At 45.8% G+C, this 27025-nt stretch overlaps 3 protein-coding genes across 7 annotated transcripts in view; 2 read left to right on the plus strand and 1 right to left on the minus strand.

Moving 5' to 3' along the window:
• Positions 1-2549: 2549 nt before the first annotated feature.
• On the minus strand, positions 2550-11685 carry HIF1AN (hypoxia inducible factor 1 subunit alpha inhibitor). 2 transcript variants are annotated; one of them, XM_080597981.1, is made up of 9 exons: positions 11470-11609; positions 11195-11326; positions 10301-10551; positions 9393-9541; positions 7552-7697; positions 6935-7041; positions 6476-6539; positions 6127-6237; positions 2550-4965 (listed from the first exon to the last, which is right to left on the minus strand). In XM_080597981.1, the coding sequence occupies exons 2-9, from the start codon at positions 11246-11248 to the stop codon at positions 4921-4923; spliced, it is 927 nt and encodes a 308-aa protein (XP_080454107.1). In that variant the 5' UTR covers positions 11249-11326; positions 11470-11609; the 3' UTR covers positions 2550-4920. The 2 variants fall into 2 exon arrangements, with proteins under 2 accessions (XP_080454107.1, XP_080454106.1); XM_080597980.1 differs by lacking the exon at positions 11195-11326 and having other exon boundaries at positions 11470-11685.
• A 126-nt stretch (positions 11686-11811) lies between these two features.
• Positions 11812-16127, plus strand: NDUFB8 (NADH:ubiquinone oxidoreductase subunit B8). The gene is made up of 5 exons (XM_080597982.1): positions 11812-12313; positions 12452-12578; positions 13165-13264; positions 15085-15240; positions 15889-16127. Exons 1-5 carry the CDS (start codon positions 12217-12219, stop codon positions 15979-15981), a joined length of 573 nt encoding a protein of 190 aa, XP_080454108.1. The 5' UTR covers positions 11812-12216; the 3' UTR covers positions 15982-16127.
• A 755-nt stretch (positions 16128-16882) lies between these two features.
• The window catches only part of SEC31B (SEC31 homolog B, COPII coat complex component), a 33100-nt gene continuing 22957 nt past the window's right edge, over positions 16883-27025 (plus strand). For 2 of the 4 annotated variants that reach the window (XM_080597973.1, XM_080597976.1), the window contains exons 1-10: positions 16883-17019; positions 18341-18521; positions 18642-18753; positions 20830-20918; positions 22487-22610; positions 22878-23073; positions 23862-23957; positions 24605-24745; positions 25249-25391; positions 25643-25742. In XM_080597973.1, coding sequence (XP_080454099.1) covers positions 20840-20918; positions 22487-22610; positions 22878-23073; positions 23862-23957; positions 24605-24745; positions 25249-25391; positions 25643-25742 — 879 coding nt within the window. In that variant the 5' untranslated portion in view covers positions 16883-17019; positions 18341-18521; positions 18642-18753; positions 20830-20839. The remainder of the gene's footprint in view (positions 17020-18340; positions 18522-18641; positions 18754-20829; positions 20919-22486; positions 22611-22877; positions 23074-23861; positions 23958-24604; positions 24746-25248; positions 25392-25642; positions 25743-27025) is intronic. The other 2 variants (XM_080597975.1, XM_080597974.1) reach the window with 2 other exon arrangements.

A 27025-nucleotide genomic window follows, 5' to 3' on the forward strand; every position in this document is an offset into this window, starting at 1 on the left:
GTGTGAGGTAGGTGCTATTCTGTTCACTGTACCTCTGTTTGTGCCTCCCTGCAGTAGCAGTCACACAGGACACCTTCAAGGATGACAGCTGTAGGAAAAACAGGTAACAAACAAGCAAAAACCAAATACGTATACTTTATTGTGCATAGCTGTCTGATGAGCTAAGCCAGCAAATGACAAAGGGAGGTCACAAGTACCTTCTTTTATTTATCTGCCACGCAGCCCATCAGGTTCCTCCTTGCTCTTGTGGGCAGTGGCATTATCAGAAGAGCTGGAACTGCTTTCATGTTGCTCATCCTTCTCTTTCCATGTGCCAGTCAATGCCCATTCCAGCTCTTCTCTACACTAGAATCTGCAAGGCTGCATGTAAGGTTGGGGGAAAGGAGTCTGAAAAGTTTAGCAAGTTGATTCTGTGCCTTCTGCTGGCAGTGTGCGGGCAGGCACTGAGAAGGAAGCACAAGGTGTTGATAGGGCAAGGAGAGGGCTCCAAGATACAACATCTCCCTTACTAAGCATACAGGTGACACTTACTGAGCAGCATGGGGAAGATTTTACCCAGCTGCCTTCCTCCACAAGCGTTTCATCAGAGCTGAGACCCTTGCTGCTGCTCCACATCTAGGCGGAGGGGGCTCTGTGGAGCAACGGTAGCACTCAGTTATGCATCTCATGGACTTCACTGTGGCTCTTGTGGCTGCCTCCATTGTTTGAGGGATATTCTCCCCCCCTTCCCTCCTTCTAACAAAGATTCTGATTAATGATCGCTCATTCCTAATTGTCAAATTTCTTTTCCTTCATCCTGTGTCTAATCACCAGTGACAGAAGCCATTACGCAAATGAGAGCAGACGACTTCTCACAACTGTTCTCTTTGGTAAAAGCCTTGTAATTTAAAGCTCTGATTTGTAGAGGAAAGCTGCGTTTCCCCAAGGCGTCCGGGCATCTGTTCCACTTACACTCCACGAGCCTCTACTTCCGCTCCCTCCCCCCACAATTAGTCCTCTGCTTGCAACAAATATTTGACTTTGCGAGGCAGTAATTAGAACTTACTTTGCATGTGTTTGTCACAGTAACGTCTCTTTTCCTTTCCTTGAACAGGAACTCCTCCTTCACAGCACCAATACAGAAAATCACCCAGGGAAGTCAGTGCCTTCAGAACTTCCTGAGACTCTGACAGCAGAGGTGCTGTCTCCCAAACAGGATGAGAAGATGAGGACCATAAAACAGTGCGAGGAAACCCCTCGTGCACATGTGGCAGAAAGGAGTGCCAAGGCTGGAGTGTGCTGTCCCCATTCCAGGGCTTTAGACCTGAGTAGCAGCTGGCTGTGTTCAAGGTCAGCTTGCTCCTTGCTAAGAACTGCCCTAAAGAAAAGCAGCAGTAGCTTTGCCCAAGGCCTGCCTTTATTTCCCTCAAGGGCTGCTTTAAAGCCGAAGGTCTCACCCCTCCCCCCCGTGTTACACTGCCCCAGCATCACAACTATTTCTGCACCTGGTCCTATTCCTTCTCATTTCTGACCCTGACAAGGCTTCACCTTGGACCCATTAAATGCCACAGTTCGCATACCTGTTTCCTCTCTTTCTCTCCACAACCCAAGACACTTCTGAGCTTTGTGGTACTAGCCGTGTATGTTACTCAAGAGGGACACGTACAAAAAAAGACTACAAAATCAGACACATTCAGGCAACTAAGCTCAGAATAACAGAAGCAATTGTGTGTCAAAGAGATGATGATCCCAGCAGGCACGGCAGGGAAGGGTGAGTGCCCATGGCCACAGAAGTCTTACCACTTGTCTTTCCTACTCCCTCCACATTCAAACTATCCCTTGAGGATGTGAGGAGACTGCCAATCATGGTACCCCAGGGTCAGACAGCTGTCTCTGTCTCACCACCACCCCCAACATCCCTATCCTCTGTTCAACTTCTCCCCATTTTACTACACATTAGAAATTTGGGCTGATTTTGCCAACAATGTTTCACTGACGGTTAGATGCTAAAATTGCTGTAGTTATCACCAGCATAACATGATCTGTGTCTTAGGTTTGTATAGAGGACTCCACCACCCAAGGCTGCTAACGGGGAGCAGAGTTACACGAACAGGAAACCTCCCACCAAAATCACCTTGACTAAAGCATGAATCAGATAAAGGCTCAAACAAAGGACGAGATATTCCAAAGGAGAAACAACTGATGGAACTCATTAGACCTGACCATGTAGTTTGCTCCATTGGTTTCATCAGCAACCAGAGCATAGTGACAGCATTCAAGTCAGCAGGGAGAAGAATTTGTTCCTTACCTAACATTCGTCATTTACAAAGTTCAAAGATATCATTTTATTCCCAGCTTTCCTTCCAGGCTGATGGGAGTAGTATGGGGAAAAAAATCATGAAGACACAGTAATGCAGTTGGTACTGCTGTTTTGAAGGCAGCTTTGGAGACCAGCAGCCTTCAACAGCGAATAACAAAAAGTGAAGTTAGGCTGAAAAGTATCTCCATACACACACCTCCTTATACTGCTCTCCTATACAGCCACTCACAAAATGGAAGCCACACAGTTCTGTTGTTCAACATTGGTTGTATTTAAGAACTACACTTCAGAAGGTACCGTGTGTTTGTCACACCCCACCCCCTGCACACACACACCCCTAGCAGAGAACACACACAGCTTCCCAATACCATGGCAAGGGGCATTGAAAGCACAAGGTGAAAACGGAAGGGGAGAGTCAGTCCATCAGTGCATTGTAAATGAGCTTTCACAAAGTCAAGTGCAGCAAAAACTGTTCAGACACTTAAAAAGTTAGACCTTTGGCAAATAAAGATAAAAAGGATCCTAAAGTTCTGTAAGTACCATTCTCTCTCCACATGGGATGTGAACTCCCACCCTGAGCTTCAAGAGTTGATGGTGCCTAACAAGTAGTACTGGAGACTACTGTGTGCTTAATAAATAGCACAGAGACGGGATTTCATTTGAGCATCTTTCAACCAAGGCCAGAGACCGCACGTATACCCAGGATTCCTGGGAAGCTCTTGCTTTTGGCCAGTCAGCAGCCTTTCTTCCCCACATGCCCAAAGGCTGAGCGTTGATAAGCATCCAGCTGAGTGACCTTCGTTTGGATCTAACCACAGCTCTGGATAGTCTGCAACAAATAACACGGCAGTCAGACTACTCGGTGACATGGACATATTTCTTAATCAAGGGCCCTGTAGCTGCCAATTACACTTAATTTGTTCTGACCTGTAAGCAGCCATAAAACTATCCCCCAGGACTTCCTGTTCAAGAAGTCCTTCACCTTTGCGCGAGAGAAGCTCACAGCAAGAGGTACACGAGCTGTCCCAGAAAAAGATGGAGCCTGAAGCCAAAGGCAGAGCACTTCTTGAGCACCATCTTCTCAACACTTATCAGAATACCATGTCAGGAAAAAAAAGGAAAATAATGGGAAGTCTCAATAGAATGTTTGCTATTCTCTGCAGTAAAATACAACAGCTTCTCCCACCTCTAGCTCTTGGGATCCATTACAACTGCATCAAATATTCAAGTCCATTACACTGCCCCAAACCAGGAAGAGCAGTGCAGTGGACCATGGGGAATAAAAAACCGGCCTCCATATGAGCCTAGGGCTTCTAGTGGCAGAGGTGGAAGAAAGCAAAATAATTTTTTAGGATGATTGCCAAGGACTCAATCATAAGCTCCTCTTGTTCCTGTGCCCTGGTCTTGCCACTTCCCAGCCTGCCACATCAAGCCCCAGAACACAAGAAGGATCAAGATAAACTTAACCACATTAAAACAGAAAGCCCTGACCTCTTTCAAGTGACTGTACAAGGAAGGGAACCACACACTGTCATGGATTAAACTGATGGACAGAAGTCATACAACATCACACAAACATGCGCACAAGTGCGCAGCCACACACACTTGAGTTCTTGCAGTTTCAGTAAAAAGGGCACTTCCCACGTTAGTCTGAGGAGCCAGCACCCCTGGTGGGGAGAAGGGAGGCTCTGTACCTGTCTGACATTGTCTTGACAGTCTCTCTCTGTGCCCCTAGAGATTTTTTTTTTTTAAAAAGATGTGGCTTAATCATTCAAGACTTGAAATTTGGCCTGGCATTTATGCATCTCCCTTCATAATGCTTCATCCCCTTTTAACCACACTACAGCTCCACAAGAGTAGGAGAGAAGCCTTCACTCCCCAAAACTGCTGTCAGAATGAAGGAGATTTATCTAGACTCCTACAACACAGACATTTGGAGAGCACAGGATCTGATGCTCACATACTAGATGAATTCACTTCTCTCCCTCTGCCCTGTGCAAAGTCCCAAGCATGAAAGTCTTGCGTTGAAGAAATCAAATCATTTGTCCAGTTGCTCATCACGCACAGGCCAGCTCACATTTTCGTTTCCACTATAGAAAAAGGTGCCAGAGCTGAGCATGGCTAGGTCCTCTAATAACAGAGAACTGTGAAACCTATCACTTTCCATCTTACATCTGCTGCAGGCACCAACACATAAACCCAGCCAGGAGGCCCAAACCTCATGAGGCTGAGGAAACAAGATCAATCTCATTTCCCCTCCAAGCTCTTCTTCAAACGCCTGAAAATCCTGAAGCAACACACCCGAGTGCCAGAAGCCGTGCTCCTTGTTGTGGCAAACAGGGTAGAGGAAGGGGAAAAAAAACAAGTTAGTGAGCATGAATCCAGCTTCCAATAAGTGCAGACTCGTTCTTGGGAGGTTCTGTTAGATGACAGTGAAGGATGAATGGGGTACTAATGGTTTTACAGTTCCAGTAGCCCCCTTTGTTGTAGTGGGGCAGGGACAGGGATGGGCCAGGAAACCCATCAGTCTGTTAAGTGCTGCGTGCAATACTAGCGCTCAGTATCTTCCATTGCTTGTGAACAAAGCAGCTCCAACATCAGTCACCCGGGGCAGCCAGGCATTAGTCATACCGTCCTTTAATCATCATATTCAACAAGGGACCGACCTGTTCAAAGCAAAAAAACACTGTTAGCCAGAACAGTTACAAGTGGCAATTGCACAGCCTGCTTCTCCCACATCAAGACAGCTTACGAGCTGAATGGCCCAGGGCAGAGGATGTCAGTATGCAAACTGATCCTAAGGTACACTGAATCGGTTTCTAGGTATCTTCTAGATAACACACTAGGGCACCCAGAGTTCTCAGTCAACACTCAACTTCAGTTGCCACCAAACATCGCGTGCGTAGCACTGGTTTGAAATGTTTTCACTTCCCAGCACAGACTTATGATTTCTCAGTAGATGCTATTAAAAGGAGGCAGTAGGCATCGGTTGCTTTTTGCAGGTGAAAGAAGGAATATTCTTACCCACTGAATCCTCTCTGGTCTTTGGGGTCACCTGCAATGAAGGTTAGTACTAACAGATTTGCAAGGTTTTGTTTCCAGCCAAGACCACTCCTCTTTCTCAGCTTCCTTCAGGCAGCGCTTGGAGGAAGAACTTCAGCATGCTATGGTGGTAAGATAACTGCAGAGGAAAGGCCTGACCTCATGCTACGGAACTAAAGAATAGTTCCTGCACAGTGGTAAGGGAAATAGACCACAAAAGCATTTCTATTCACATCCAGTATTTCCACTTTCAGGATAACATGAGATCTTCAAAAGCATGTATTAGTACTTTAGCGTACTGTTTTTCTGAAATACAGTTGGTTAAAATTGCAGAAAACGCAGAGATGACTGGGATGTGTTAAGGGGGAAGCACATGACTTTACTGAGAAGCTGTTTTCCAGTTTAACAGATTTGGATTCAACAGGTAAAATGGTTTTAATTTTCCTCAAATACTGGGTATTGTTGCTGCATAGGAGACTTGTGACAGTTTGAGAGTAACACTTCTCTGGCAGCGCCCAAAGCAAAAATACACCTTCCCCCATATATGAAAACAGTTATTCCACTGCCTGTAGTTTTTCAGAATTTCAAGTTAAGGATTTTGCTTTTTTTCTAGCCAAAGGACATTCTGAATACAGCATGAAGAACCAGTCACAGCAAAAGAGGAACACTGCTTTCTCCTACCCACGCTGTGACAATGCCTGCAGAGCCAAATAAGCAGGTATCTTGAGCTTTGCACTAACCTACAACCATTTCAACAGCAGCAATTATTTAGTTCTCTTTTGTACCTCTTGTGGATTTCCTAAGGCTTCTCCCAACATCTTCTCAATGTTCCTCATTATCGCCACTTTCTGATGAGCCTTTAATGGATATTCAATTCTCTTTGGGGTTGGGGCGCCCTGAAATACCAAAAGCAACTCATTGCATGCTTACTGAATTGACAGGTTATTCCACCTTCTCCCAGACACCCAGCTCTTTACATACCACAGGAAATACAGAAAGTAGCTTTCAACTTTCAAGCACGGGATTTGGAGCAATTAAGTTATTGCAATGACAACATGTGCCAATACAGCTCTATCTGAAAAAGTACACTGGAACAGATCTACCCAAGCTGCACAGGAAGGTGCTTGCACTCACCTTGTACCAGAAGTTCACAGTGATGGTAATCCCGCCATTCAGGAGAGACTCAATATGGTGCCACCTGCATGGACACAGCAGGGGGGGAAAAAAAGAGAAACTATTGCTACAGCTTATAGGCAAATATTTAATGAACATTGTGTGTTCAAACTGCATTGGACAACCCTGACCCTACACATCCACCACAAAGGCCACAGAACTTCTGGAGAACTCTCCTTATTTAAATACAGACCCTTTTCTTGCATGTCAGTAGAGCACACACACACAACAATGTAGCATCAGGCAGAATTACCACTCCCATCCTAAAGATAGGAAGCAGATTGGCCCAAGTTATCACGGAAAACATCATACTTGTTGGAATGGCAAAATTTTCTTTACAGCCATACCAAGAGTTTAAAGAGAAGAACCTCTGTTAAACCTGTTTGCTGGTCACAGCACAGTTCCCACCATCCTTCTTACCAGTACATAGGTATGTATAGTACATCCCCCGGACCCACCACCGTCTCATAGCCAACCACGCTCCGGAAGTTTGGAAACTTCTCGTAGTCGGGATTGTCAAAGTCCACCTAACACAAGAAAAGAGTAAGAAACTCAGGAAAAACTTCCTGCAGTGAGAGCCCTCCTTATTAGGTCTCAGTATGAAATCCTCCTCATCTTTCCTTTATGGTTTTTACATCCCCATTTTTCTTAATTCCATAGCAAGCTCCTGCAGTATCCTCAAAGTGCCACCACCTCAAAAGGAGTCCTGAAATTTGTCTACAAGCAAATCCATCTTTGACCAAGTGATCAATGAACCAGAACAGAGGAAGCAGCAGCTGCATGCCAGTTTTTGTTTTGTTTTTTTATCAGTAGGAGACATTTATAATCCTAATGCTTGCACGTTAGGAACTGAAACAAACAGAAACTCCTCCAGTTCTCCCATCTGTTCTCAATGTTAACAGATCTGAACTCTGGTGTTTCCAAAGTTCAGAAGTGGTATGCAGCTTTAATTCTAGCATAGCTTCTTCCCACCTAGCATCTTCATAAATGCCCTTTTTTCCCCCCAATGAAGCCGAGAACAAATCTGCTACTCTCACCTGGCTCTGTCTGTCACATGGATGGTGCACAGGATAAGGGTAGAGGCATTCAAACTGATCAGGAGGGAAAAGGATACACCTCTTGTAACCCTTAATCTGAGCAAAGAAGTTCTGCTGCTCGTCATAATGAGCTGGTGTCACATTCCCTACACAGAAAGGGCAGAGGATAATCAAAACAAGGCACTCATGCAGTTATAAGAGACTGAAGCAAGTTATATTCCTTGGTAGAGTGAAGACAGTAAATATACTTCCATATATCAAGAAAACTAAGCAATGAAAATGACCCCAGAAATGTTACAAACTGAACATGGCATCAGTCAGCCTTTATTGAGCAGTTGCTACCCCACTTAACAATTGCCATTCTAAATCCATATTCAGCAACTTGTGCTCTGCAGGACTAGGATTTCCAGCTTGTCTCCATGAACAGCAGATGGCAAATGTTGACGGGAAGTTTTTTCATAAAACAATGTTTAGCTGATAAACTGTGGAATGGACTTTATAAAATTATTATTAGTCTAGAGGAGTCTAACAGCCTGATTTTGAAAAACGTCCTAGTAGTTTTGCAAAAAAAAGAGGAGTAAACAAATCCAGTCACTGCGGCTTCGTAACACAACTGCCCCTGCTCAGCCTAAGGCACTGATTATGAAGCTTGACTATCACCACTAGATGTTAAGTTTAATCAAATCTTAAAATACAGCGAGTCATTTCACACCCCTCTATTGTTTTCAGGCTGTTTGCCAATTCAGATATTGCTCATTTGGCTTTTTTTTTTTTACATGTGTTTTCAATTAAGATATATTTTAGAATTAAGATAACAGCTAACCCCATAACTTCATTAAATAGATCACTAGTACACACTGGTTCACAACAACCCCTTGTTGTTTTTTTTTGTGCAGAACCTGCTGATAATAGGATTTTTGTTGATCATATTATGACCTACATGGAAGTGTTGATGCAGTACTTTTAAATGAGGTTCTCTCTTCTCAGCTAGAAAAGCACGTGGCAAAGACAAACTGCTGCAAGCTGAATATGACTTAACACAGAGGGGAAAAAATACCTGCAGTCAGAACTGAACAGCCATGAATTGCAGGGTAATTATAACTGGACATACGGATGTGACGGCCACATTGATTATAGGCCAGCCCACTCCACAAAACTGTGTGCATTCCTGGCCCAGTTGTTGAGATTACTTTCTACTGGAATGCTCTCCTTGTCAAGTGCAGTAGCACCTCTATCTCCCCAGGCACCTGCCTATGAATGAGTCTCCACATGGATTTGGAACTCTACTTTATCCAGTTGTATTAGGGTTTATCCATCTTCAAGTTCTCCAGCACCCTCCATTCAGTTCTGAATTGACAGAGAATTCCTTTTTAGCATGGTGCACCAACTCAATTTAGAACAAATACCTCATGGAAGAATCAATGTTTCCTCCGGTGGAGAAAATCTCGTTGGGGTAATTGGTCACTCCTAAGAAAGGCCCAGAAGGCTAACTTTGCTCAATTTGTAAACTCCGACTCCAGGCATTTAAAATCTACTGTATCTGAATTGTCCAACGAAAAAACAGGTTTCAAAGTATGATTAGCTATCACTAAAAACCCAGCCCCGAGAGCATCACACAGAGCCTTTCCGGGAGCAGGAGATTACCTCCAGGCATTCTCAGCAAGCAGGCTATTCCTTTGGGGTTTTTCTTCTCTTTTCAACGCGCATTGAATTGTGGCAACAGTACCCTTCCAGCCAAAAGCTTTAAACTGCTTGCTTGGAAGGAACATTCAGAAACTAGTGCAAAATTAACTTTAAAAGACAAACTTTCTCCCCTTCTCTAGTAACAGGAAGCCACTTACCTTCCATGCCAATAAGAAGCAAGTTAGAAGTCAGTTGACCCCAGCCACGTTTCCCTTGCTGTTTGTTAATCCAGTTCCAGTTGAAGCCAAGGAAATCCACCACAATCTTCCTTCCAACTGTGTCATTCAGGGTTTGCTGCAGATATAGCCTGTATTTCCCCAGAGGAAGGCAACAATCAAATGTTAAGCATTGTAATGAACATAAAGATGCATCTCAGCATCTCTTCAGAAAGACTTTAAAAACAGAGAGTGAGAACTTCTAGAGATTCTGTTCTATCAGCACCATAAACAGCTGTGGAAAGGAAGAGCTTCCAGAAATCCACAAGCTTTGCCAAATGATTCTCTGGTACAAAATGGAACAGAACACAACTCTGCATGAACAATCACTGGGGAAAAAAATCAGAATTTTAGATCAAGAACACCACCTCACGGTGCAAGAGGAAGAAGCCCTTACCAGACTGGCCACTATCAAGTACCAAAATTACTCACGAATGATCCCCAGATAAATGTCACTGTTTCCAGTCCCCTGCAATGAGTTACCTCATCTACCACAAGCGTGTGAGGGCAAAAAAGTGCTCAGGAAACACAGCATGTTTCCATCAAGCCTTTCCATCTGTAACTAAGCTCCTCTACCAATAGCATAGTCTGCCAAAACCAAGGGATGTGTAGAGCCTTCTCTATCTAAACCCTGCCACGGACAGAGAAGAATCTCTGTAAATATACAATTTGAACAGTTTTGATTATTTAAGTGCATGGCCTTCTTTAATTGGATAATACAGTTGTAGCAGCTATGCAGGAAAAGCTTATACAAACGAAAAGTTTGAGAGGTTTTTATCAACAGTCACTGAAGAGAAACATACCTGGTACATACACCTGCAGAAATGGAGAAACTTCCACATATCGCTTACCTCTCAGCACTCCCTTTTTGTTGTATTTCCTGGAGTCTGTCCACGAACTCAGCAAACTTCATCTCTTCCCTGCTCGACTTGGGTTTGAAATTCTTAAAGTTGGCCATCTTCTTCTCATCATAGTACAAAAACTTGTGTGTGCTGGCACTGTACACTGAGAAGTCCCCATTGCCAATGTTTTCCTGGAGGTAGTCCAGGTCCCATTTGAGAGCAGGATAAACCAGATTAGTATCTGTCAGCACCACTGGCTCCTGGAGAAAAACAGGAAGTTTATCAATTCAAAGACCTTTTGAACTCGCGAACGATCGTATTTGTTATTGCAACCCCAAAAATTCTCTTTGAATGTGGGCAATTGGAAAAGGCATTTAGTGTGATGAGATCCTTTATCCAGATAGAAAAATGCAAAATACGATAGGAAGTTTTAAAAGAGTGGTGGCCTGCTCCTGCAGCAGGCTCCTAGCAGCAATGGGACAGGTTCCGCTATCTACTTGGCTAATCTCTGACACGCGAGGTTAGACAAACACCGTCTGGGAACTGTTTTAGGGCTGCTTGGTCCTGCCACGTAGCAAGGAGACATTGTAAATTCTGCCTGGTCACTTTCAGCTACTAAGTGGTAAATGTTGGCAAAAAGATGTTTTTGAAGATGGAAAAGGAGACAGTGCTCATCTCTGTTCCTAGAGAATCACAGATAACCCACAGCCACCCAAAACCTGAAATCTTTTCATCGCTCCTATGTTAAAAAAAGAACCACTTTTTTTACACAAAGGTAGCCACCTGCCTCCCCGTGTGTACACACCGAGAAGTAAAAAATAACAACAGCTGCTCTGCTCCCAAGCTGTACACTCACAACCTCCCTTCTCGCAGGTTTGCCTCCCCAAAACCTGCCAACCTTACCAAAACCAGACCGCGTTTGTCCTCCGGAGCCACCAGAAGCGCAGCTACCGCCATACAAACTCCACACCTGCGGCCGCTCTCGTTTCAAAAAGCGCAGACGGCAGCCCGCGGTTCTACCTAACGTTTCCGTGACTTCCACCCAACGAGAAAAGAACGCGAAGCGCGCGTTTGCCCGCAGCTCTCGCAAGCCAGCGCTGCCGAAGCGGCGGCGAAACGCTCGTTATAGCTGAGGGGGACGGGACGGGACGGGACGGGCCCCCCGGGCCCCGCCGCACCTCGTTCTCGATGAGCTCCTCGGCGCGGGGGTCGCTGTGGCTGAGCCGCGGGATGGGCCGCGTCTCGAAGGAGTAGCGGCGGAGCTGGGCCTCGCTCCAGCCGGGCCCCGCCGCCGGGCCCTCCCGGCACCCCGCCGACGACGACGACGACGAGGAGGAGGCCGCCGCCATCGCCGCCTCCCACCGGGAAACCCGGAAGTGGACGGCCGCCGGAAGCGGAAATCGCCCGCCCCTAGCAACGCCGGAAGCGAGGGCAGAGGCACCATGGAGACGGGCGGAGGGAGCGGCGGCGGCGGCGGGCAGCGACCCCAGGCGGGCAGGGCCGGGCCGGGCCCGGCTCACGGAGCCCGGGGCCTGCGCTCGACCCCGCCTCGGCGGCCGGCTCCGCGCGGGGGCAGCCGAGGGAGCGCCGCTGCCCTCGTCCCGTCAGTGGGCCCGCGATTAGCGCTGCTCCCAGCACCGGCGGCCTGAACGAGGGCTGCGCCGCGATGGGTTTCGATCCGCTGAGGCTCCTCGCGGAGGTGGTCACAGGGACGCTGCCCATCGTGGGAATAACCGGGGGGGACGGGCCCAGCCACGCCGGGTTCACATAGCGGAGCGAACTGCAAGGCCTGCCCGCGCTCACAGTGGCGTTATGCACGACGAGGCGCCGCTCGCATCTGCAAGCCCACGCCGCGCTACCTCCGCCCCGAGCCTTTCTGGCCCCCGCCGGCCGCCGTCGGCGGCGCCTGCGCGCTGGGAGGAGGGATGATGGCGGCGGCCGGGATCGGCGGTGTCCTCTGGCAGCGGGCGGCCGCCCGCCTGCGGGCACTGAGGGTGGCAGCGCCGCTGGGAGCCCGGGCGGGTACGCGGGAGCTCGGGGGGGGGAGCCGTGGTGAGGCGGGAGGTGTCCCTGAGGGCTGCGGGGTGGTGGTGTGGGGCTGGGAGGGCAGCGCGGCCCCCCCTTGGCTTTCACCCACCCCGCCTCGGTGCTGTCCCGCAGCCTCGGGTCTGTCCTCGGAGCTGCTGCCTGGGCCCTACCCGCGGACGCCGGAGGAGCGGGCAGCTGCTGCCAAGAAGTACAACATGAGGGTGGAGGACTACCAGCCCTACCCCGACGACGGCTTAGGGTGAGCTTGGGGGGTTTTGTGCCCCTGGGGCTGCCGAGGCCTCAGAGTCTTCTCTGTTGCGTACTGATGGATGCTGTGCTGTGAGCTTACAGCTTGGAAAGAAATGCTCAAAACAGAAGCAAATATAATGAATGGGAGGCCTGTGTAAATATAATACTGTCTGAGAGACTTTGTATGCTGTTGTAATGAGAGGGATAAATTCTATAAATTCCATTTATGGAATAAATATTTCAGGAGAAGTTTAAATTCTGGGGAATATTCAGACATGCCAAATACCAGACAAGAAGGGTTATGTATTTCAGTGAAGTTTACGTTTTCTTCCCTGTACCATAGCCTGACAAGCGTGCTTTGACATATGCCATTTGATATAATAACAACTTCTATCACGGTGATAATTGTGCAAGTTGCATGTGAGTTGCACAATTGTTCTTTAAAGAAAAGCATATATGCATAGTTCAGAGCCCATAGAAACAAGAAAGTGTTCTTCCATTTTCATACATCTATTTTATAAAGTCTTACACAATATATATCAAAACTTAATACAGTTCTCTTGGCTGTTTGTTTTCCGTGCGCCTGTTTCTCACAGGTATGGTGACTATCCCATGCTCCCTAAACGCTCTGCTCATGAGAGAGACCCCTGGTACCAGTGGGACCAGCCAGATACCAGGCATAACTGGGGAGAGCCGGTGAGAATGCCAGTAGCAGTTTTCATGCCGTTAATGCTGCTGTTACTAAATACTAACACATATGTCTACTTAGTGCTTTCTTTGTAATTCTTTGTCCAATTGCATCCCGGAGTGCAGGGGTGTGTTGCCTGTGCATAACACAGGGACAGTCAATTAAAAGTAAATTTAGGCTGTGGTCATCAGGCTAAACAATTGCTGTGGAAGTGCTGAGGAACGTTAACATCTCATTACCTATAAGAATAACTTTACAAATTAAACTTTCTCTGTAGCAATGGGAAAGGCTTCTCCATTTTCTTTGCCTGATCTGTCTCGGTATCAGAACTTAGTTCAGGTTCATCTAGCTAAGAAGCCCTCATTTGTGTAGAGGTCCTTCTAGTCCAATGGAAGCAGCTATCGCTGTTTTGTAACTCCAGGATTCTTTTGGGATAAAATAGAAATAAGGAGGCTTTCTCTGAAGAAAGTGTGCAAGACAGCCTTAAGAGAAATGGGCAGACAGAACATGTACATTAACTTGCAAATTCTAAGTTCTTCAAGCTGCTTGTCAGGAGTAACTTTCAGTTAATACATGGTCTTTCTGTGAAGGACTGAAATCTAGCTGTGATTACTGAATCTGGTAATTGACTTGAATGCTTCTTATTACAATTAGAAATTATGTAAGCACGTGTATGCCATATGTCATAGTATAAGCATGCAAGAGCACCCTATCGTGTGTACCTCAGTAAAATTTAAAGTCTATGTTGTAATGACTGCAGAAGCAGTTACATGGAAGACCTTGCAGTGATTCTGTGCTGCTTGGTACAGGAATGCTTGTATACTTACTTGTGCCCTTGAGGTGGGATAAGACCTTTACTTGTAAGAACTGACTCTTGCTTATAATTCATAGCTGTAATTTAGGTTTGAACAAGTGCTTGAAAACAAGGCCTTCTGCCCCAAACATTGTCCTTAATATCTCATTGCTTTTTAGGGATGGCACCGTAACGCTCAGGGCAGGATTCAGTTGCTTAATCTCAGATTTCAGTGCCTTTTCAATACCTGAGGGGGTCTGAAATTTCCATGTGGAGTTGGTGGCTGGGGGCCTAGTGGAATATACTGGCACATTATTGTAGGTGTTGGCAGATGCTTCTGTTTAGGCAGCTGAATTCTGTTCAGTCTGCCTCTCAGGGGTTGACAGCAAAATGGCAGTGTATGAAAATTTAAAAGTAGGGGATCTAGAGGCAGTACTTGAGCTGCAAATTAATGAGTTCTCTGCTTTCCATAATGTGATAGGAGACTAGGCAGAACGTGCTTAGGACTTCCCTATGTATATTTTGAGGCAGAAGTTTGAATGCCCTTCTGTTTCAGTCAAGAAGGGCATTAGCTTGCTACTACCCCTGTTCTTGTCGTGAAGCAGCAGCAGCAGGTGCTCTACCTGTTTTGAGGAGCCAGCTTCCAAATGGCAGGTAGTTGCTTCTTTGTTTGAAATAAGTGCTACTTCTGCTGAGGTTTGTGACTGATCTTCCATAAACAAGGGTGCCAATTTCTGCCATGCTTTCTCAACAGCACTGGGGAGCAAATCTAAGGTGGAGTGATTATGCAGATAAATAACAGCTGCTGGTATGTTATAATTAAGCATGCTTGCCTGGTATAAACATGGTATTTGGAGTCTTGACTTTTACTGTACTCAACAACTTGCCATGACTATAGGTGACTTATTGCCTCTGTGAAACATGAAACAGCTTCTGGCAGTTTTGTAAATGAGAATGCTGTAAATACTTCTCTCCTAAGTAAGAGCAGCTTGAGTACTGCTGGTAAACGTGTAGTCTTTTTCCTTTGTTCTTTAGATGCACTGGGACTTCGACATGTATATTCGGAACCGTTTTGATACATCCCCCACTCAAATTCCATGGCATACTATGCGCAAACACTTCTTCGTTTTTTTGGGTACCATGCTGATCATGTTTGGCATCGGAGAGTTCTACCCATCATACAGGCCTGTGGTGAGTTACACCCTTGGGTAAAGGGCGGAACAGTAGCTCTTGCTTGTCACTGCTGATGGCCAAAAGGGTGTTTTTGCTGAAGCTGAGTGAGTGTGCGTGTGAAAACCTGCTGGCAGCAGGGAGGCCGTGTTCAATCTGAGTTATTCTGTTAGCTGGCTTGGCTCAGCTCACAGATCATCTCAGTGAGCAGTTCCCATTCTTGGGGAACTATTTCTTAATTTTCTTACAGGATCCTTCCTTTGGACTGGGCATTCTCCTCTGTGTGTGTGCGTGTGCATGAGATGCTTTTTCCTCTTCTTTTGCCCTACATTTAAGTTACATCATGATCTGCATCATTTGGAATACTTTCGATAAATAAGTCTGAACATACAGAGATGAACTGTTGGTTGATCAAATGTTTGATGTTTCTGTTAAAGGACATGAATTTATACAAAACAAAACCTGAATATTAGGGTACAAGGAAAGTCTGGAATGTTGCTACTGAAGCACTTAAATAAGAATTTAAGTTGTAACTGACAAGCCTTTTTTGGGGGAGGTAAGGGAGGAAGCAGGGGAGATTGGTGGGAACTGGATGAGACGTTTTCTCCTTACCCCTTAAGTTGCTTATATGAATGTCATATATTTGCTGCTCTTTTTCTGTTTTTATAGGGGCCGAAGCAGTATCCCTTCAATGACCTGTATCTGGAGAGAGGCGGAGACCCCAGTAAAGAGGCACCGGTGGTGACGCACTATGAAATCTGAAAGCTGCTGGAAAATCTGAAAGCTGCTGGAAGTGTTTCTCCTGCATCAGCTCTGCAGGGCGTGGCATCTTTAGTGTTCACTGTGACATACGTTAATGGTTGTTCGTTTGACCACTAACTGCAGTGAAATATATCAATAATACCTGTTGTGCTAGTTGTCTTTTATCAATTTGAGAAGGTTAAGCAATGACCAATAAAATTAAATGATGCCTGTCGTTTTTCTAGGCAGGCTGTTATGTGGGGCTAAGTTCTGAGAGCAGTCCTAGGACTGCTGCTAGGTTTACTTACCTCATGCAAAAATCACCCTTTGCTAAGCCTGTTTGTGTAGGAGGTGTTGCCTGTTATGAAGTGGCTTACTGCAAGTGCTGCTTGGAACTGAACTACAGCACAGTCATGTCATGTGAAGTGACAGGTCCAAGAGCACTGATGCCGCAGTTGGCTGCTACGTGACCTGAGCTCTGCCACCAGGTTTAGGGTTAGCCTGACCCACAAAGCGCGCCTGTCTGGCTGCAGACCACAGCCTCCTACGGCTTTATCTGCAGTTTGATTGCGAAAGCTATGCATAGTTACGTTTGATCAAGCTCCTAGATTATTTAGTGCCACCCTTCCTTTTCCATAAGCTTTTCCCTTCTGTTGCTGAAGGGGACGATACCTTCAGCACTGATTTATGGTGAAAATTCAGTTCCCCTGTTGCTGTGTCTGAGACCCTGCTCTTTGGCTCCAGGAGCAGGTGATCACAGGAGGCTGAGGGCTTGGAGTGCTTCCTGTGAACCCCATGCTGTGCTTTGCTACCAACACCCTGTCACGACTCAGTTCGGTGCTGTAACGGAAGCACGTATTTAAAGGAAACTATATTATTTAAAGGAAAAAAAGCTCCGGTAAAGGGGCCGGGCCGGGGCCGCGCAGGCGCGGCGGGGCGGGCGGGGCCGCTCCTGCGGGCGGCGGGGCGGGGGCGGTGCCTGTTGGGCTCCCGGCGGCCACCGGCGTGAGGGCTCAGCTCGGCGGGGACGGCCGGGAGCCGGGGAGGGCCCGGCAGCCGGTAAGGGCCGCGGCCGCCCCTCCCTGACCCCCCCCCCTGCTCCGCCCCGCTCGGCCTGGGGCCGAGCGGCTGCCCCCGGCCCCGCTGCCCTGCCCCGGCCCCGTGTCCCCGGCCCCGCCCCGGTTTCTGGGCGGCGGGGGGGGGCCGTGGGGTAGCCGGGGGACCCCCCAGCCCTGTCGGGCACCGTAACGCTCGGTGCGGAGCCGTTTGTCCCCCCGCGCGCCGTGCTCGGGCGCTTGGGGCAGCCCCGGGGTGTGAGGAGCTGGTGTCCGCGCCCCGGTGGCTGTCAGGGAGGAATGTGCTGAGCTCTGCCCCGCCTCGCGTGGTCAGCTGGGATTAGCGCTGTGCCTTCGGCCTCCCGTAACCGGGCTCGTAGCGAGCGTTTGGGAGAGCTGGCTGGGGAGCTGGGGGGTTGGGGGAGGAGGGTGCCGGGCCGTTGCGAAAGGAAGGGGCAGTGCAAAGGTTTTAATCGATGCTGGGGTGTGGAGAACGTCGGGCAGTCTGCACCTTAACCCTCGTGCCGTGGCTGGAAGGCCCTTCTCAGCCCTTAGGGTGGCTGCTTTCCTCCTGGGTGACCTTGGACAAGTCTCTCCTGTTCTGCTGCCCACGCTTCACCCTTAGCTGAGGGGATCAGATCAGGCCCTCGGCTTCCTCTGCCTGCTGTGCTGCAAGGCTGGGGGCAGCAGGAACCCTTCAGAGGTTGGGTGCCCGGCTGGGGGGGACTGGAAGAGTTGGGGCTGTGTCGGCAGAATTGGGGTGGTGGAAGAGGGAGGAGGCCTCACCAGAGTGATACCGGGGTTAGTTATCGCGGCAGGCCTTTTGCAAAGTACTCCAAGCCACAAGTGCTTCAAGTTAGCGTAGGTGAGGAGTCCCGCCTCCGTCAGCGTAATGCGTGGTGGTTCCAGAGCGTGTGCCCTCGCCTGTCGCTGCTTGCTGCGCGAGGAGGGCTGGCACGGCCGGGTTTTGCTGCGCGCTGTTACCTTGTAAGGGCACTGTGCAGGAAAACACGGCTCGGGGGGGGGCTTTGGGGGATCGCTGCTCCCGTCCCGGGGCTCCCACCGGGGCTGCGATTCGCTAATACGTGAGATCCGTGATCGGATGTTTGGAGGAGTTGTCATGGTTAATTAATTAGAGCTCCTGAGAAAAGCGTGAGCTTTCTCGGAAGTCTTAGATGCTATTTTGGAGAGATGACAGCAGGTGGCAATCTCTCCCTGAACATCTTATGGAAGAATCCAATATTGTGCATTTCTCTCAGGCAGCCACAAGAGGTTGCTAAAAAGCTACTTTTTTTCTTTTTTTTTTTTTTTTTCTCCCCCCTTAGCGTTATGAGTCGAATCCTGGATATAGACATATTCATTGTATAGAAGAGTAAGACTCTTCTTTATTCTCAAGACTCTGGCGTGTTTTCCTTCCAAACTCAGAGCCTAGTGATTTAAAGAGGTGCTGCTGCACTGAAGCAAAACCTCAGCTGCAATGGAGCTGGACTGGTAGAAGCACAGAGGGTAAGAGGCGGGAGCTTGTACCATTCACCTGCCCAAGCTTGTGATGGCTGCAGGCTTCATTACTCCCTTACCAGAGGGAGGAGGTCTCTTGGCCATTCTCTAATAATGATGGGCTAACAGGGGAGCTGTCCTCTCAAAAGTCAAGCGGCAGTGAGGTCCGGATGTACAGCCAGCAACAGCCAGCCTACAACTGATGGATTGCACGTGGAGGAGGAAGAGGCAGGAAGGGAAGGTAGGGAACGTACCGGCTGTCCCGCTCCCCCACATCAGTGGAGTCAGGCAGCGCTTTGTGCAGTAGGCCCGTGCTAGCAAGTCCCTGTGACTCCTTCTGGGGATATTTTCATTCCCCACCCCTGATAAAGGGAGCAGACCGGGACAATATTTCTGTGCTAGTGTGGGACACAGACAAGTGGGAGCTGGAACTTGGCAGAAGGGGTGTGATGGAGCCCAAATGAGTACTACGTAAAGCGTGCTGGAAGATAGGAAAATAAACTTTAGAGGTCTGTTATGGTGATGAGGAGGATGTGGCTTTCCACCTTTGTTCCTGGGCTGCAAGAGGAAATAGTTGCACTTGTTTTATTGTGCAAGAGTTCTGTCCAGCTTCATCTGGGCTTCAGCTAAGCTGGGATAAGGTTAATGTGAGAACAGCAGGTACTTTGAGCTTTGGGAGACACTGCTGTAGGCTAATGCTAGAAAACATCAAATTCTAATTAAACAGCATGTCCTGACAGTACATGGGGGAGAGAGAGTGTGCCCTTATCTTCTGATTGGTGGTAGAGAAGAAACCCTAAATAGGGTGTGGAGTTACTAGGCAGGAGGTCCAAGTCCAAGAAGCAATGCTGACTGGATTTCCCCGTGTGTGGGCTTCTGGTAACTGGAGACTGTAGCTTCATACAAGCCGCAAGATGATGGAAGACTTTTTCAAAACTGTTTTTTAATATGGTTTGGCCAGGCAATGTGCTGGCCACAGCAAGCTACCTCTGTGAACTTGGCTAGGAATAAACAGCCGTGTTTTGGTCTAAGTAAGGCCAAACTCTCAATCACTGGCAGTTGTAGCCTGCATATGGGCAGAGGGAGCATGTGAACGCAGGCTGTGGTTTAACTGCCAGCCTGGCTAATGCAAACAGCGCCAAATATCCAGGAGAGGTTAATCCCAGCAAGCTGGTGAGATGCAGAGTGTTTTGCTGTGCTGCCTGCTTCCAGTCATATATTATTCAGCATGATATCATCGGTATCATCCGAGTGCATAGTTAGCAGCTTTGCTTAGCTAGAATTAAAAATTGTACTGCAGCTAAGCTCAAAAGGTTTAGGAACTGCTCACAAGAGTGATGCTGCTAGCTTGTGAATGATATCTCCACTCATTATTTATGTCACTGACATGCCTAAAAGGCCTGGGACAGACATAGCCTGGGATTGAGTGGTGCTGGGTGCTTTCTTTTCATGTAGAACGGGATCCTACATGGACCAACAATTTGTTTGTATTTATATTCAGTGTGTTGCAGCCTCCTGGCTGTGTACTGTTTATGTTTGTCTTTCAGTTATCCTGCCAAATTATTGCCTAACTAGTCTCTCTTTGGTGACATGGGGAAGTTGTGTTGCCGTTTTACAGGTGTTAGTTGATCTATCCAGAGTCGATAAAAAGAGTTATTGTCAGAGCTGGGCTTGAAACCCAATGGTTAACTTATGGATCACATCCTCTCACCTTCACCTGTCATTTACAAAGTGAAGCAGAAAGGCAAATGATTTTTTCCTTTGGCTGCTCAGAGGAGCGAGAACAAAGTACGTTAACTGAATTGGCACATGATAGCATTGCACTTTGTTTTCTGTTGCCACATCACTTTGCTGCTTGGAATTTAGCCTGTCCTGAGATTCCTTCGGCTCAATTTTTTCATATGCATACACTGACATCGCTTGTTCAGAGGGGGCAACTAGTGCTTTGCAAATACATTTAACTGAATTTCTGCAGCTGATTTAAACCAGCCTGGACTGAAGACTTGAGTATGTTGTTTAATTTAGATCCCTTTCCTTTAACTGAAATTTGCATGTAACTGGGGTATATGAAAAAGAGCTATGTAGGAAAGAAAATCAGGGATCAGATAGCTGGATTGTTGTATTGTGTTTTTGTTTTTTTCATGATTTCTGAAATACCCAAATTCATCCCTGTAAAACTGTATTCACCAACTCAGGAAGTAGTAAGTAACGTCTCTCTGAGAACAATTTGTTCTTTTGGTACAATAGTAAGGGGGATATTTTGTTACTGGTATGATTACTTTCATGTTGGCTAACTGCTATGTGGAATTACTTCCAGAGCCTAGAAAATGAAGCTAAAGGAGATTGAGCGAACAGCTGTCCAGGCATGGAGTCCAGCAAACAACCACCCCATTTATCTAGCAACAGGTAAAGTTTTTCACAATTCAATAAAATTAAAGTACGACTCACAGAGAGACTGTTATGTACAGTTGTATTGGCTTTAACTTTCAACAATTCCCACTTTAATAACCTCTGGAAAGCTTACAAGCAACATGCTGAAAACATTACAGTGTTTTCTGTTTTTTTTTTTTGTGACCTCCAGAGGATTACTTTCATGCCTAGCTTTGACAACTTAAAGGGCTGTGATTTTTCAAAGGGTGAATACAAGTGTTTTTTTAATTTAATTTCTATTTAAGTTTGTATGACCTCCAATACCTGCTTGCTGTAAAAAATAAAACAAAATAAGGTTACTTGGAATGTCACAAAGTTCACTCTTATCATATTCATTTCAGCTTACTTTCACTTTGATGGTTTTCAGTGATCATTGTGTAGCTTGGCAGCCAAAGAATAAATTTTTCTTCTTCCTAATATTGCCTGTTTTGATTTACATTCAATTTTAAACATTTTCAAAACCTTTAATTTCCATTTTTTTTGTATTAATCATTATTCGCTACTTTTATAATCAGATTATTTCCTGAAACATGAAGTCAGCCTGTTCACTGAGATGGCAGTAGGTGAATTTAGTGCTCATGTGGAACTGTCAGCTTGAGTTGTCTACCCAGCACAAGAAGTAATCAGGCCTGTCTCTTGTCTGGGTTGTGCAGGGCTGCCATATTGTTCGGGGTTTTTTTTGTTTTTTTTTGGGGGGGAGTGACTGTCAAAAAAGTGACTAAAGTTCAGCTGTGGCCTTAAAAACAACATTACCACTTTTGGGGTAGATAGGCTATTTTGTGTTTCTCTAGTAAGGCCACAGTTTTGGTTGGACCAAATGCCTTGGCTTCGAACTGCTTTAGATCAGAGGCTGCATTGTTTCATTATTTGTACTGCTTTTTTATAGTCTCTTGGGCACTTCCCCTGCCATAGCCAGTTGCAAAGCATCCCTGTGGCAGCTGGGTGACTATTTGCATGGCAGTGTTCCATTAGGCAACGTTAGGTCTATTTTTAGCTTTTATTCTGTAAGCTAGGGAGAAGGAAGGAAGCCATCACTATTTGGCTGCCAGATCTCTGTGGGTCATCAAGGAATGTTTGGTTGGCTATGGTTGAAGAACTTTTGGCATAGACTAGGTTTAGAAGTTATCATCGTGACCTCGGCTCAAGGTTGAGGGAACAGTATACAGAAGTATTTGGGATCATAATTGTTTCTGGGCTTCATGATGCAGCTGTATTTGTAATTTAGGTAAAGGCTTAATATCAGAAGATTGGGCTGTGTGGGTAATGTACAGGAATTATATCTATCCCAAGAGGGGAAGGTGTTTGCACAGCAGCGACCCTGGTGCCCAGAATTTCTTGACATTCTAATTTCTTTCAAAGCCTTTGTCATAATAGTTGGTTCCTGATTCTGAGGTGTTCGTCCATATACTGTCTCTGAATGGGCACAGTATCAATGTTGTGTTGACTCTCAAGGGTAGGTTGGTTACCAGTGCCTTGCTCTATTTATATCTTGTGCTCTTGAAAACAGTGCCCAATTCTAAGTATTACCCTTGTACTTCTGCTAGGAACATCTGCCCAGCAACTGGATGCATCCTTCAGTACAAATGCTACCTTGGAAATATTTGAGGTTGATTTCCGGGATCCCTCCCTGGACATGAAGCAGAAAGGAACACTTCCTGCCTCAAACAGGTATCAAACATGTTAGTCTCATGTTAGTCTCATACTAACATATCGATTAGTGGAACTGAAAAGGGCTTTTCTGGTACAAGAAAAGGGAGGGGAGGGGAAAGAATGTTTTCAGGGTGTAAAGTGATCTTTTGAATCAGTTTACCGCTGTCTTCGAGGACTGACTATTTTTGGCTTTACACAAGTCATGCTGGGTGTTTGGTAATGCAGAATGTCTAGTCTTCCACCAAATATTGTGGCCTGTGCCAGCTTTATTTTCTTCTTCTTTAGGTTCCATAAGCTGATCTGGGGTAACTTTGGAAATGGGTCCCCAGAGTCCTCTGGAGTGATCATTGGCGGAGGCGATAATGGGGTACTGACAATGTACAGTGCACATCGGATCTTGGCTTCGAAGAGCGAGCCTGTAATTGGGCAGACAGAGAAACATTCAGGGCCTGTTCGAGCTCTTGACTTTAACCCTTTTCAGGTATGCAACGTAAAGGTACTTATAAACAAATGCAAATTAACCCCCATGAGCTATTCCTCTTGTGTATAGAGATTTATTAACTGAATACGCAGCTTTTAACCTGAAAGAGGCATGGTAGCTGTGACACAAGACTGACTTAGAACTCTGATTTGGGCTCTGTTGACAACTATGCCACTGAATTCCCCTGTGACCTGGATCAAGTCATCTTACTTCACCATAAAACACGACTTGTAATGCTGTTATACATTAGACCATTAACTGTTTGAAATCAGAACATCTTTGTTTATTTCTTCAGTTGGTGTCCAGTTCAGTGGGTTTGTGATCACACTTGAAGGGACTACAAAATAAGCAAGAAGTGAACAGAACACAATTTCTTGTGGTAAAACAAAGGCAAATTAGAATTTGTCCACGGACCCTTTCGGGAAGCCTGTACCTTCTCAAAAGGAATGTTCTTGATGCCAGGGTGCAGGGCAAAGGCTCAAATAGCCAGAGGCTGGCTTTCAGACCTGTGGTAGAGTTTCATGATGAGTAACACTAGCTGACGACAAATCTAGCTTGCTAGACAAATTTTAAACAGGTTTCTGCCATGGCACAGCTGAAGACATGGGAGGCCAGAAACATGCTCGGTTTATAATCCTGTTAGTATCTTCTTAGCATTGGCTGTGAAATGCGGGTCTTATCTGACTTTGGAAGCTTTGGGTTTTTTTTAAACTTACATTTATTTTTAAGAAATCTGTCCTCTTTCCCAGTAAGTAGGAGTTTCAGCTGAGCTTCTGTTTTTCCTGCAGAATAACCTCTTGGCTTCTGGAGCCAATGATTCTGAAATTTTCATCTGGGACTTGAATAACTTCAGCGTGCCTATGACTCCAGGGGCTAAATCACAGGTAAATTGAGTTTTCCTCCGGGCAATACCCATGCAGTTTTAATATATCAGTAGGCAAAGCAAAAGGTGTGAGTGTGTGGAGTCATCCTGGTCTAAACACCCTGAAGAGAGAACGATCTTGACTTTTGTCAGGAGAAAGATGAAGCATAACTGAATGATGGGTTTCATTCTGGGATATGGAAAGAGTTGTAAGGGGAGGGAGGATAGGCTGGCAAGTTGCAGTAGAATGCACATTGTGTGGATGGGTAAGATCTTTGAGGATTTGAATCAAATACCTGACCAGTTTATCTCGTGATCCACCTGTGGCATGTGTGATGGATTAAGAACACTTATTGGACCCATGATTTATGATACACTTGGCCAATACAGAATCCAGCAGCTGCTCCCAAAATGCAAAGGTGCTTTTCCGAGTGACATTCCCCCACAGAATTTGATTTTCCACTGTACTCTCTGTGGAAAGAACTTTGCCTGCTCCCTAGTGATTCTGGACCATGCTGCTAATATTTACAGTTGCTTGATCAGTGATGGAAGAGAGGAATCTATATATTCTCAAATCCCTGACATTAGTCAAGCTAATGTCAGAATCCTGTGATCGGTGTTTTCCTCAACACAGGGATAATGGAACTATGGCCTTTCCTATCTTGGCAGCCTCATGAAGACATCAGCGTGGTGTCCTGGAATCGGCAAGTGCAGCATATCCTGTCCTCTGCTCACCCCAGTGGCAAGGCCGTGGTTTGGGACCTCAGGAAGAATGAGCCTATCATCAAAGTCAGTGACCACAGCAACAGAGTGAGTGAAGACCATCATTCTGACTTGCTTACGACATGCCACCACCATAAATGCAAAGCAGTGGCACAGGCTCTTGAGATCAAGTGCTCATAGTGTGGGAGCTGTTGTGACTGGTTTTCTTGGAGCTACAGCATCAAAGCATCTCTCTTTTTTTTTTTCGTAATGAATTGAAAAAACAATACCCTTACCTATTCCTAAAGTACAGGGCACCCTTGTTTTACATTTCTGTCTTCACAGCTCATTTATGAGAAGCCTCCTGTGTTTTAATCCTAACTGTCTTCCTAGATCAACTTTGAACGAGTCCTTCAACTTCTGTATGGTTAGAGTTTTTTGGCTGTGTAGAGAAGGTAGAAATACTTGCTTTCCACAACAAGACATTGCTATGCTTGCTTTATGTCAAGTATTCTAAGCAAGTTAATTACAAAATGATGTGGCTCTGGGCCATTTGCATCGTTGCAAGGTTGCATTGCTGAATTTTCATTCTGTGCTATTTTTGTCCCTAGATGCATTGCTCAGGAATGGCCTGGCACCCAGAAGTTGCAACCCAGCTAGTCCTTTCCTCTGAGGACGACCGCTTGCCAGTGATCCAAATATGGGACTTACGTTTTGCTACCTCGCCTCTGAGCCAGCTAGAAGGGCACGCTAGGTGAGGACCGGCTTGTAATGTTGCATTTTCAAGGATCTCCATTTTTAAAAGGCCAACATCTGGGAGACTGGAATTTAGAGAACTACAATTATTTATTTATTTCTGGCTGTTTTGTTTCACAGTTGACTCTGGTTTTAGCTGGGATGAAAACCAGTGTTCTGAACTTAAAGGAGTGTGTACCAGCACTTCTTGTTGATAGGGTGAGAGAGAGAGCAGGGTATGAAATCTGTTTTCTTTCTCATCTGTTTTAGGGGAGTTCTGTCTGTCTCTTGGTGCCAGGCTGACCCTGAATTGCTGTTGAGCAGTGCCAAAGACAACCGGATCTTGTGCTGGAACCCCAGTACAGGGGAGGTACATAACAGCAGCTATAAGTACACGTTATCTGCTTCATACAGAGCTATGTGCTATGCTACATGTGTGTCCCTTTTTTGTATCCATGTGGAGTGTCAATATCATTTTTGTAGTATGTCTTCTGCATTCTTTCTGTCTGGAGAAAATGAGAATGTTGTGAGAGACTAAGTGAGACTAAAAACAACAGGGATGAGCAGAGATTTCCTCTGACATATCTGCGTGCAGAAGTTGTACAAGGAAGAAAGCTTTAACTATAAACTTAGTTTCAACTAATTATAATTACTCCCTCTGTGTTCACCCATGTAGTGTTTTCTATGTTTTTATCTCTTCTTCCTCTTCCTCGTAGAGTACTGAAAAAAAAGTAGTGGGGGAGGGAAACTTGAATGAGAATGAGGATCATTTGTTAGAGTCAATGAGAGGAGAACAATATAAAATGCCTGCAAACTTTATTTGTAGTACAGTGTTTTCACATATAGTTGCTTACATAGTCACGTATCTCAAAGTTACCATCTTTGAAATACTTAAATATCACAATGGTTTTAAACATTTTAAATGGGACAATGTAAAAATTTCTCTGCACACCTACTTGTTCAATTACGAGTTCCTGTATAAAACTGAATTTTGAACTTTGAACAAATTTCACTGTGTTGATCTTGATGATAGCACAGGGAAGGTACTCTTACCATACAGAGCAAAGTCCAGCGGTGAGTCCCAGGCTGGATTCATCTTATGGGGCAATTTGCTTAGCTGACCACCTTTGCCTTGGAGACAAAAAAGAAAGTAAATTAAACTATTTTTGTAAAAGACATGAAATGCTGTTGTGGTTTCAGGGGATTTGAAGCTCACTGTGTACAAATGTGTAGTGGTTGGAAGAGAATCAGACTCTGAAATGTTCCTGATGTCTGATTTTTACTAAAGCCTTTTCACTATATTTTAGAGGAAGAATTTAAAAGCCAAATTTACTGCAGCTGGTTTATCTTTATGCATGCTGATGTAGATTTGCAGAGTTCAAATTCAAGTTGGGCATCTATGCAGTTATTGTTTTTAGGAGGTTTTCTTGACTTAATGCGAATGTTTAGAAAATTTTCAAGTGATACAAGACTTAGGAGAGTTTTCAATAGTAACAAAAGGGCATTTACAATGCTGATCTGGTAATTTGGGGGGAATAGTTGGTTTGGAGGAGATTTTCTTTTGGGGACGATTATTTGTTAAACTGCTTAAAAATAAATACATATGTTTTATTAGAAGTAAACGCAAGATTTTATACCTAGGAATAGAGAGCG

The sequence above is a fragment of the Anser brachyrhynchus genome (genome assembly GCF_964034855.1).
Source record: "Anser brachyrhynchus genome assembly, chromosome: 6".
Classification (NCBI taxonomy): domain Eukaryota; kingdom Metazoa; phylum Chordata; class Aves; order Anseriformes; family Anatidae; genus Anser; species Anser brachyrhynchus.

Coding starts and splice junctions, on each gene's coding strand:
- HIF1AN (XM_080597980.1), bottom strand. CDS start 11,640: ATGGCGGCGGCCTCCTCCTCGTCGTCGTCGTCGTCGGCGGGGTGCCGG. Junction 7,042..7,551: donor CATGTGACAGACAGAGCCAG/GTGAGAGTAGCA, acceptor TTCTTGTGTTAG/GTGGACTTTGACAATCCCGA. Junction 6,540..6,934: donor CTATACATACCTATGTACTG/GTAAGAAGGATG, acceptor GTGTCCATGCAG/GTGGCACCATATTGAGTCTC.
- NDUFB8 (XM_080597982.1), top strand. CDS start 12,217: ATGATGGCGGCGGCCGGGATCGGCGGTGTCCTCTGGCAGCGGGCGGCC. Junction 13,265..15,084: donor GGCATAACTGGGGAGAGCCG/GTGAGAATGCCA, acceptor TTTGTTCTTTAG/ATGCACTGGGACTTCGACAT. Junction 15,241..15,888: donor ACCCATCATACAGGCCTGTG/GTGAGTTACACC, acceptor CTGTTTTTATAG/GGGCCGAAGCAGTATCCCTT.